We start from the raw sequence: 11,941 nt of genomic DNA on the forward strand, positions 1-11,941 counted from the left end.
AAAAAAAAAAAAAAAAAAAAAAAAAAAAACTAATAGGCATTTTATTCTTGACTTTACCTTACTGCCTGTTTCTACAGAAGGCCATGACTGATCTGACAACAGACTGCAAAAAAGACTGGTTGTAGACCTAATTTTTTCAGTACTTATTTCAGCTAACAACAGTTATGTTTTAATATTAAAATGAGAAAAATAAGGACAATAATTTTTATAAAATCAAACAAAAGTACAAATATATGATTTGCATATCTTCCTGGTCCAACAGTTTCCAAAATATATTTTGTTTTATTCTTTTTAAAATTTTTCTTAATTGGTACTGGGGATCAAACTCGGGTCCTTGTGCCTGCGAGGCAGGCAGCGGCACCACTGAGCTAAATCCCTGGCCCAAAATGTATTTTTAAATGGCTGCTGCTATTCTGTATTTTATTAGTCAAAGATCACTAGCTTCCACTGCTGTGCCTAACCTGTCACTTTACACTGGCCTATAGAAATATAAGCCTATAACAGTATTCCTGAAATTCAGAATATCTCAAGTAAAACACTGTTTATGTAACTACTTTTAAATGAAACAGTATATATTCAAATTTCTACATATCACATATACTCTAAAAATGATTTTAAGTAAGTTATTTACTTTTCATATAATAGTTTAGCTGTTTGGGGTTTGTTTTTTTTTTTTTTTCTTTTGGTATCAGGGAATCAAACTCAGGACCTTGCACTTGCAAGGCAGGTGGTGGCACCACTGAGCTAAATCCCTGGCCCATATAATATTTTAAATGCAAATGCAAATGTGCCTTCAAGGCAAGTGGAAGGAGCTCTTAACAGTGGTATATTATTGTACATTAGAAGGACAGATGATACAGTTTACTGGCAATCATAAAAGATGAAAGCATTAAGTAGATATGCTGTCTACTTCAACACACTGTTTGAAGTCAAAATAATATACACACACCTTTCACTGTAAATGTTGCAACATATTATGTTATTTATAGCCACAGAGATACACACATGAAACTGAAGTCAGGCCGGGTGACTATAAGTAAGTAAGTAAGTAAGATGAATTAGTGACTATAATGTATATTATATTAAGAACCTAGCAAGTGCTTGATGGCAGAGATCATAAGATGAAAAAATTATAAAGATAAATGCTTAGTAAGTATCCAAAACAGTATGAGCACTCAAATGCTTGTTAGAATGAAATATCTAGGATTACATTCATTTTTCAAATAATGAAACTCAATTTCAGAAAACTTTAGTAACTGCCCAAAGTCACTGAGTTAATTTCTAGAAGAAAAATAAGGATTTAACTTCTGACTCCAAAAACTTGAAAAAATTATAAAGATAAATGCTTAGTAAGTATCCAAAACAGTATGAGCACTCAAATGCTTGTTAGAATGAAATATCTAGGATTACATTCATTTTTCAAATAATGAAACTCAATTTCAGAAAACTTTAGTAACTGCCCAAAGTCACTGAGTTAATTTCTAGAAGAAAAATAAGGATTTAACTTCTGACTCCAAAAACTAAAAACTACCGGCAAAAAACTATATTTTTTTCTACTAGACTTAAGGCAAAATTCAGTAAACATTATTTTTCTATTCAGGAAATTCATGAGAGATTCAGGAATAAATTTTAAGGAAGAGAATTTAAGACCCTAATTCTAAAAAATCTGAGATATGTTTACTAAACAAAAATTGTTTGGTTAAATTTCTCACCTGACTCAATGCTAAAAGTGACTGAATGATGGTGAACCCTACCTTAAGACAGTTACGGAATTAATGAAGGTTGGCCACCTTCAAGTTTGGGATATGACAAATGGTTAGTGTCTGGCTTCCAACCATTAACATTATCCTTCTGTGGTGTTGCTAAGTATATCTGACAACGGAAACCCATTAAAAAGAAAAAACCTGGACTTTATTATTGAACATTCATTTTCCTACAAAGTTCACACAGCAGATGGTGACATTCTATTACTCCCCAGAGGAAATTTTAATCCAAGTACTTAATTAGTGAAAAGAGTGCACATTAATACAAGTCTCTAAACTCTAACTTGATATTACTGTCTATTCAATCTTTACCTTAAATGTGAACTTGAGATGCTGACTGGAATAAAGAGCACTGTATTTTTCATTTATATCCAGTATTAACTACTTTAGCCTCACCAATATCAGGCAAAATTCTATTGCAGAAGATACTGAGTTTCTATGTTGAATATTCTTTCTTCAGGACATTTCATTTTTTACAGCATTAACACAAAGATATAACCTGTTCTCTCATGAAGAGGAACACAAAGTTCTAGCAATTTAACTACTAAACTAATCAAATGCACAGTTCTACAAGTATTCTAATACTGAGAAATATAATTTGTTCTAAATCCTCATAGAGTTTTAAAATAAAACTTTCTTCAAAAATAATCTTTGGCCCAAATGTTCCCAGACTGCCAAAGAAATTCAATGCAAGAAATATATCACACAATGACACTTCCTTAAGATCACAAAGTTCATGAAGCCCAAAGACCTTAAGTCACATTAGCCACTTAAACATGGCTGGGGCAGCTCCAAGAATGTTTAGTGGGGAAAAAAAAAAATCAATGGTCATTATTAGGAATAAAGAAAAATCAGTGCCAGTACAGGCAACTCATAGAATCCACCACACTGCCTAGGTGGCAACCACAACTGCTACCTTTGACAATGCCTCAAAGCCAATCCTAATTCAGTGCAGACTTCTTCCCAATTTTGTTTCTGTATCTGATGCATCTCACTCGCATTCTAGACACTGTATCCTCTGTAATATTAGTGAATTGTGTGACAGTGGGCTTCTGTTTTGTAATAAGCTGTGATGATCTCCAAAATCTAGTTTTTCAATGTGTAATGTCAGTTTGAACCCCAGTTAACAAAAATATAAATTTATAACTCATGAAATATGAATAACCATAATCCAGTAAGGTAAATGAATTTTGATGCTGGGTTCTAAAATAGCATCCTACTCTTGACTCTGTCACTTAAACAGGGCAAGTTAGTGACCATTCTGTGACCCACAGAGACATTTTAATCAGAGTACTTAATTAGAAAAAAATTATCTATTAATGTAAGTGTCTAATTTTATATTTTTATCTATTCTTTACTGTAAAAGTGAACTTAACATGCTGACTTGAATCAAAATAATTTCTTATCTTTATAGCATCTCATAGCATTGTTAAGAGAATTAACACAGAAAAAATGTCTGGGGCACAATTCTTTTGGAGAAATTCCCATAGACCAAGCAATTTAAGACCACTGCTGTTCAAAAACACCAGAGACACCAATGCAGTCCTGTTCAATTCCTCATAGAGAGACCTGTACATACTATAAGCAAAGAATTAAATTTGGGGTTGGAGGTTATAAAGGCTGAAGCAAACATCAGTGAAATCATAAATACCTCACTAAGGAAAAGTAATCAAAACAGTGACCTACCATGTTCATGTTTGTAAGACCAAAAGAGATAATTCTTACAGTTGCCCTGTGAGGGAAAAACATTGCACCAAATATTTGTAAGTCCAAATTCTTTCACCCACCCTTTGATAAATTATGTTCCCAAAGTTAAGCCTCAAGTAAATAAATATGTAAACACATATTTGTCATTTATATCCATTTCCTAAGATTTAGCAATACAATTATTTATGAAATCTAATAATAAAAGTTCCAGTCTTCCCTAGGGCAAAGGAATTGATTTTATTTTATAAGAAATTTCTTTATATTTTAAAAGAAAAATGCTAATTACAAGTCGGCAATGAATACTTAGAACGATGAAATTTTTTTCACAGTTGAACCTTGGTTAAAAAAAGACAATCCCACAACATACTTTAAGAACTTGAGGCTGGGTGTGGTGGCGCATGCCTGTAACCCCAGAACTCGGGAGGCTAAGGCAGGAGGATCACTTTGAGTTTGAGACCAGCCTGGGCTACATAGTGAGTTCCAGGTCAGTCTCAACTATATAGTGAGACCCTGTCTCCAAAAAAGAAAAAGAACTTGAAACTTGAAGATCATAAACAGAGGGCCAGGGATTTGGCTCAGTGGTTCTGCCACCTGCCTCGCAAGGGCCCGAGTTCAATCCTCAGTACCAAAAAAAAAAAAAAAAAAAAAAAAAAAAAAAAAAAACTTATAAACAGAAAGATTCAAATAAATCACAATAGTTGGCACATTATTTTTAACCATTTTCAGGTAAGATAATATCCCATAGCGGTCCATCTTCTAACAAAAGCAATTTTCAATGAAGGGCCAAACCATCAGAGTAGCTGCGTGAAATACTCTCACTTTTTTGTCTCTCCATAGGTTATGGCAGGTGCTTGCCCTCCTTCCACAGTAACTTCTAAGTCACAGGATAAAAACCACCACTATCCTCAGTGCATGTAACAGAAAGCAACGTGTGACACAGCCTTTCAATATTCAGAATTTACTGTTTTAACAGAAGAAGAATTTGGAGAAAGAGCAAAACTAAATGAAACTAAGAAACAGTCTGAAGCAAAAACAAAAGATGCTTGCTCTCTGGTATCTCATTTTTTGTTAATATGAGTAGCTTTACGTCTATGCATTGATAACTGAGATGGAAATACCTATAAATATCAGTTGTGTTTACTTCCTATGAATAAAACAAATCCCCAGAGACTTCAGCATTATTCAATTCTGGTCCTACCACAGAGACTTAATGCTACAGTAGAACACAGTTTATGCTTTAAATTTTTATCGTACAAAAGTTTCCCTGATACATAATTTTATTTCCCTATCGCCCAATTCAAAGGAAATTTGCAACCACATATTAAAATTGATAATGAAGGATTGTGCTCACTGCCAATTAACAATAATGCTTTCAACTTTTCATGAATAAATTAGAAAGCAAAGAATTCCACTATTAGTAAGGTAATTAACCTAAAACACTTTATGAGCTACATAAATACACAAAGCTTACTGCTCCATCTTTCAAGTATATCATAAATCACAAAAATACTGTAGATGAAAAAATGCCTAAATTTATTATCTAAATGAAAGCAATAGAAACCTTTTATCAGAGAAGATGGGTCCTTGTGATCAAGCAATTAGCTTCCAATTAACCAGCAATTAATGATGCCTATACTTTCGTAAAAGGAAAACATGTCATTAAGTACAACATGGGAGTTATGCGACAATGCAGTACAGCACTATACATACTCATGGTAAGAAAGAAATAAACTTAACTACCTTTCCAAGACCTTACACAAGTTTTGCAAGAGTAAGCAAAATCCAAAGGAAGGAAAAACACTGAAAGAGAATTAGAAAGCATAAATTTTTAAAATTCACTTTATTCCAGAATTCTGATGCTTTTTTCCTTCTTACATCCCCATGAAAAGTAAGCATAAACTGGCACAGCTTTGAAAGGAAATCTCTGAACTGTCCAACAAACTTCTCTAAGTCCAGCAATCCTTTAACCCAGCAATTCCACTCCCAGGAATCCATCAGGTTTCAGTCGCAAATGCACTGTTTATAACATCAAAGAAAAACCTAGATACAGTCAAACTAAGGAATATTGTATAACTGTTCAAAAGGAAGAGCTAGAGCTCACAAAGTTATATGGATAAATGTGACATACTCAAATGAAACACACTGCATAATATTTTATAGTATTCCAATGTTTAAAACAATCGCATATACACCTGCATATACATAGGAAATGTGTAGAAAGACATACAGACAAGAAACTGTTAGAACTATTACCTCATTGGAGAGAGACTGAGAAAGGGTTTTCAGGCAGTTTTATTTTTTTTAAATGCATATATATTACTTTAAAATACACCACCCTTAAAATTCCTATCTCCATACTAGTAGTATCTGTGGCCTAGTTTAACAGTCTCTGTTCAATTCATGTCCTAAATTCTTCTCTCTCTGACTTAAAGCTTTCCAATTCAACAAAATCTAACATACACAAGACTTGGCAATCTACCCAATAAACTAACCCAAATTTAAACTATAAAACAGTAGTCTTAAAATTAAAGCAGTTCACAATGATTAGCTCATTTATGCTATATCTGCACTCCCAAAAACTGCATTCCCAAAAGAGTGGGTAAGCAAAAAGACAAATATATCTAAATATTCTCACATGTTCTATAGCACCTGCCCGTCCACTACTATATTCTCGATATCGCCCAAGCATCTGGTCCACTTGTCTCAGGTTCCGACTGGTGTCCTTGAGAAGAAGAAAAAAAAAGACTCGATTAATTATATCAAACATTACATTTCCCAAGCAATCTTCATAGTACGTCAAAGAGCTAAGCCAATAGTTTATGAAATGTACAATCTATAACATAGTTAAATTGGATATCAATGTATTTCATATCAAATAAAGATTAACACCACTGTAAGGAAAACTGAAATCCATCTGCAGTTTACTCCTGTGAAATCTGAACCACATAAATTCTTATCCAAGGTATAAGAGGCAATAAAACCATAAATTAAAAAGGATCCCCATTATCAATTTGTGTATCTTTAACTTACTCCCTCTATACAGAAGCGAAATTCTGAAAAAGCTAATCTAGTAGATTTTGCACAAGAGAAGCAAACCATTAGGATCAATGTCATTTCAAGTATACATTGCTTTACCTCGGAACTTATTTGAAAAGAAAAAGAAAAACTATGACATAATTTTTACCTATGAGCAATGAATATAGTCCTCTAATCAAAACCCAAAAAAAAAAAAATGTTTTCCACCTAAATACACTAGCTTACTAATGTTTCTCACTGGTGGGAAAGCAAAGGGACTCACACTTTAAAATTCTGTTGTTGCATTAGTTTAAAAAAATAAAACTTATTTTTAACTATACCTTCTCCACCAGAAATTACTCTCTTCATCTAAATATGTTAACCAAAAGCAATTAACAGCCAAGATCCATCCGTATCCAGGGTAAGATAAAAATAAGGGATGGATGAATAAGAAAAAATTTAGATTTCTGTGTTCTCTTTTTCCTGTGACCATACCACCCTTCTTTCACTTTATTCCCAAGCTTTTTTATGTGGATACATACTGCCTCCTCTCAAACATCCCAACACTGTCAAAAGTTAGCCTCTAGATCAAGACAGTGTCTTTATATGTATTACTCACCCTGAAATAATCTATTTCACCAAACCTCTCTAAAGGTACATGTGTACAAGAAGCTAAACTATGTTAACTACAGTATTTTATTTTGAATTATTGTTTTATCCCAAAACACTCTGAACAATCTCATATATCTTTACAATGGTAGGCAGAATCTGTGTATATGTATTTTATATTATAAAGGGGATTTTATGAACATAACTAAAGACCTTGAGATTTGAAGTATGGATTACTGAGAGGACCAAATGAAATCACAAGCATCCTTAAAAGAGTAATGGGGGCTGAGGACATAACTCAGTGGTGGAACATTTTCTTAGTATGCATGAGAAACTGGGTTCAATCCCCAGCCTTGGAGTGTAGGGGGAGGACAAGGAAGGCAGAGGTAGTTGGTGTGGGACAGTATAAGAATACTTCAACCCACTCTTTCTGACATGGAAGGTAAATGGAGGGAGTCACAAGGCAAGAAATGTGGAAAGAGTCTAAAATCTGGAAAAGGCAAGCAAATACATTTTCACACACAGTCACCTGCAGAACTATATGATTATAAGATTTGTTGTTTTAAGATATTAATTTCATGGTAATGTTATAGTAATAAGAAAACTAAAACACTGAAACTACTACTCTCCTCAAACTATCTAAAATCTATTTAATGCAAACACTAACTAACCTGTAAAGTACTTGTGATAGTGTTGACCTTCTCTGCAACATCTACTGTAGGGTAACTTCGAGTTTCTCTGTGAGCTGACCCGGCAGCCCATCGACTCAGTCGGTCACGACAGCGGAAGTGCTCTGAATCACTAGATGATTCTGCCATTGATGTACACAACTCCTTAAAAGTAAATCCAAGTCAAGGTCAGTCAAACAGTAAAAAACACAAAAGTAAGAGATTAACTGTTTACTATTTGATATTTTTAGGTATTTATTGCATTGGTCTTCCAGCATATCATAATTTGTACACACAGAACTTCAAAATATCAGAAGTTGCTTCCCCATGTAATTCTCCCTCCTTTGTTTTCTCTGCTTTAAGAGAACAACTCCTAAAGTACAGTTTTAAACATGTTTACAATTCCAAATAATTACTTATTATTCCTTAGATGTGTGCAATGCTTCCAATTTGTAAAAGTACCTACATATATATCTCACTTAATCCTACCAAAAAAATCCACAAACAAATAAGAAAAATAGATTCCCTAAAATTAAGACTTGCAATTATCTTACTGGTTTGATGTCCATTCTACTAAGTTATAAAAACATAAGTAGCCTTAAACATAAAAATATTACAGATATGTAACACACAAGCCTACAGTAAGAAACTCCCATTCAGTGTATAGTGAAAATTCTCATGCATTTTCATTTAAAAAGTAGAATTAAAGAAATGCTGCCATAGAGATACATAATTCACAATAATGCATTTATAAGAAGATGACATCTTCAACATCACCAACAAAATAGCCAAATAGCCAGAGTACAATTTCATCAATGGAAAATTTTCAAAGCATGCTTTTCTCCCTCTTTATTTCAATTACCCATTTAATGTATAGGATTTAGCTCAGTGGTTCCGCTGCCTGCCTCACAAATGCAAGGACCCAAGTTCTATCCCTGGTACCAAAAAAAAAAAGAAAAGAAAATTACTTCAAATAAAAAAAAAAATCTCAAATTTCAAAAAGCCTTTTAATAAAAGACAATCAAATACATTTAGAACAAAAAAACATCAGGGGAAGTTCAACTGATCAAAAGTGAAAGTTTAATGAGATTCCAATAATTTATTTTCTGCATAAAGGAGGGTTAACTCAATGTTATTCTATCACCGATTAGTATAATCTTCAAAAGTCTATCCGGCCTTTTTTCTCCGGCTTGTTACATACAGTACAATAAAACTATTCTTTAATGACAGAATATTCTGGAATTTCTGGACCTTTATTCTGACAACCTGGTGGAAGCACATAACTATACATCTCAAGAGAGGGCAAAAGGAACATGCTAAATGTGTATAGATTGCAGAACATTTAATAAAAGCAATTATGTTTTCATAATATAAAATAAAACTAAATATATATAAAAAATAAGCAAGGTACCTTGCTGTGAGTTTAGGCTTTTCAAAACAAAACACAGTCTGTTCTGGCTGCATCAGAAAGTGAATCAACAGAATACCCAATTTCTTCACACTAGGTGAGACAGGGTTAGAGAAATTCTGTCAAACACCCTTGCTTCTTTCTGTGTCCATTATTCTCGACTTCTTTCTGCCCCTATTCTGTGGTTCTTGCCTCTTTCTATGTGTAAGTACAGAGGAATCTAGCCCTTGTGGTTCCTTCCCACATCGGGAAGCAGAAACAAGAAACTAAAACTGAAGCAACTGTGTGGCTTTGCTTTGCCCAGCTCACAACTGTTTAAGTCCAAAGGAACAAAGATATTACAAAAAGGAATCTTACATGTAAAGTCTGCATTTAAAACTTAAAAATCACTTCTGGATATATCGCATGACCTTTCAGTTCAAGTTTAACTACTTTACACTATTTTTCTATTAGTGAAAGAAGACAGAACCAACATTTTCTGAAAATCTGCTATGACGCTTGTACAGATAATCCAATTTATTTCTCATAAACAACTAAAAAAAGAAACACTATTAACCCTAATTTACAAAGGATGCTGAGGCTAAAAGATGTTAAATAACATATTCTACTCCATTCAGTGACTACAAACCAAGCAGAACCAAGATGCACACCCAGGACTCAGCCGGCCTTCTCTCTCTCCAATACCACACTCATTCCACTTAACCCTGCTGTCTGTTACACACTTGGTGGACAATCCTATTACTAATAATCACTAAAGCCAGCAGCAGGCCATGGCCAACTCCCTCTCATTTCATGCCATTTCCTTGATATAAAAATATCACAGAAAGGAGGAAATATTAAGTAGTAAAAAAAAATCCTAACTAGGCCCAGAAAAAAATAAAACTAACTGATATGTCTATGCTACATTTAATAAAGAGTCCTGCAAACAAATCAAGCCACTGGCCTCAGAATAAGAGGTATGTTTTCCTGATTCAGTCCATCTCCTGTATAAGAGAAAAGAATAATTATGCCTAGGAGCTTTCACTTTCTTAACAAAATTATAAAGTTAATAGTATAACTTTCATCTTAGTAAGTCATAATTGTAGAAACTAAATTAAAGTTAAGAAATCATCAGAGAACATGAAAAGGCAATGTTGAAAACAACAATGTGTTTACTATAATGGCTGCTGCCGAAAACAAGGTCCGAAACAATTATCTTTAGAGAAAACTTCATTTTGCTAACAGTAACATAATTTTAATAATAATCAGTTGCTTTATACATAACAACATTGCATATAAATGATAAATCAGACAATTTGAGCTTCAATGTGACTAAAAGTTAACACTGAAATTGTTACAGGTCTTTTTAATTTATAAAAATGTTTAAAATACATAATGTGATTACACACATATATTACCTATAATACTTAACATTAATGATGAATATCATTCTGAGATGTTTCTAATTAATAAAATATTTACAACAGCATAAAGTCTTGGTATCCTCCCATCCCATCTCTCACCATCCCCCATCCAGTACTATTCTGCCCCACCTTCCCAGGAAAAACCACTAGCATGATTTCATGCATAACTTTCCAACTATTTTTTTAATTTTACCAGAAGCCTAGGTATCTCAAAATCTTTTTCATGGACACAGATTATAATCAGGTGATAAGTATTAATAGGTGAAAATAGGAAGTATCTGAATTTACAGCAGAAAATCTTAGTGGCATTAAATAAAGTTAAGAGCAACATTAAATTATTTCCAACTGTCACACGATACAGGAAGGAAAATGTTCTCTCACCCCAACTAAGACTACATACTTTTAATAAGATGGCATTACACTTTCCACATGAGTTTTACTAGTACATATACACAGTCTTCCACTATTAATTTCAATTATTTTGCACAATAAAAAAAAATGAATCTCTGATAGAGCTATCAAGTCTTGAGATATGTCTGAAAGATTTTCATGGATTTTTTAAGCATACAAAACATTTAGCATCCATCTAAGGATTTCAACTATATGTGTCATCAATGTTAAATTAAGCAAAGTTAAAGAATATGATTATAGTAAAAATAGAAATATTTTATTGTCATTATTGGTAAAACCTTGGCACTTTCTGCAACTAATATCAATAATTCAAAAGGAGGTCAAACATGATGAGCAGGGCTAACTTGACTGGCCACCTACCCACTAAGTGCCACAATGCAGAAAGGAGCCGTGGTGGCCAAATTACATTCCTACCAAAAGATGCCAATCTATCATCAGCCAATGCCTCTACTCCCCAGACATAGAGCTGATGGAGAGAAAAAAATACAAATGAGTGGAGTGATCACTGAGGCTGGCAAGAGAAGCATAACACTTAATCAGAATCAAGGGTAGAATATGTGGAGGGCCATGAAAATATAACTCAAAAAAAAAAGTAGTACCAACTATGCAATCTTCATTCATCATTAACAAAGTATTATTTTATGCTACACTTAAAATATATATAAAGTATGTTGTATATCACTGACATTAAAAAAAACTGACCAAAGAAAATACTCTCCAATGAAACTGCCTAAAATATTTGTCAGGCTATGTTGACAAAAGCATACTGAAATGGTCACATAAGAAATACAGTTAGGAAAAAATGTTCAACCTAATAGTCAAAGAAATGTAAATTGAACAATAAAATGCCATTCTAGCCTATTATTTTCTTTTAAATATTACCCAACTATAGCCCAGTTGCAGGAGAAAGAGAACTCACACTCTGGATGCCAGCAAAAAAAAAAAAAAAAAAAAAAA

At 33.3% G+C, this 11,941-nt stretch overlaps 1 protein-coding gene across 1 annotated transcript in view; it reads right to left on the bottom strand.

The window, feature by feature from the left end:
* Positions 1 to 11,941, bottom strand: part of Cep128 (centrosomal protein 128) — a 410,341-nt gene that overhangs the window by 379,945 nt on the left and 18,455 nt on the right. The window contains exons 4-5 of the mRNA XM_033766889.1: positions 7,766 to 7,927; positions 6,106 to 6,192 (exon numbers count right to left, since the gene is read on the bottom strand). Coding sequence (XP_033622780.1) covers positions 6,106 to 6,192; positions 7,766 to 7,912 — 234 coding nt within the window. The 5' untranslated portion in view covers positions 7,913 to 7,927. The remainder of the gene's footprint in view (positions 1 to 6,105; positions 6,193 to 7,765; positions 7,928 to 11,941) is intronic.

Source organism: Fukomys damarensis, unplaced genomic scaffold (assembly GCF_012274545.1).
Source record: "Fukomys damarensis isolate Sample0158 unplaced genomic scaffold, DMR_v1.0_HiC HiC_scaffold_21, whole genome shotgun sequence".
In the NCBI taxonomy this organism is placed as follows: Eukaryota; Metazoa; Chordata; class Mammalia; order Rodentia; family Bathyergidae; genus Fukomys; species Fukomys damarensis.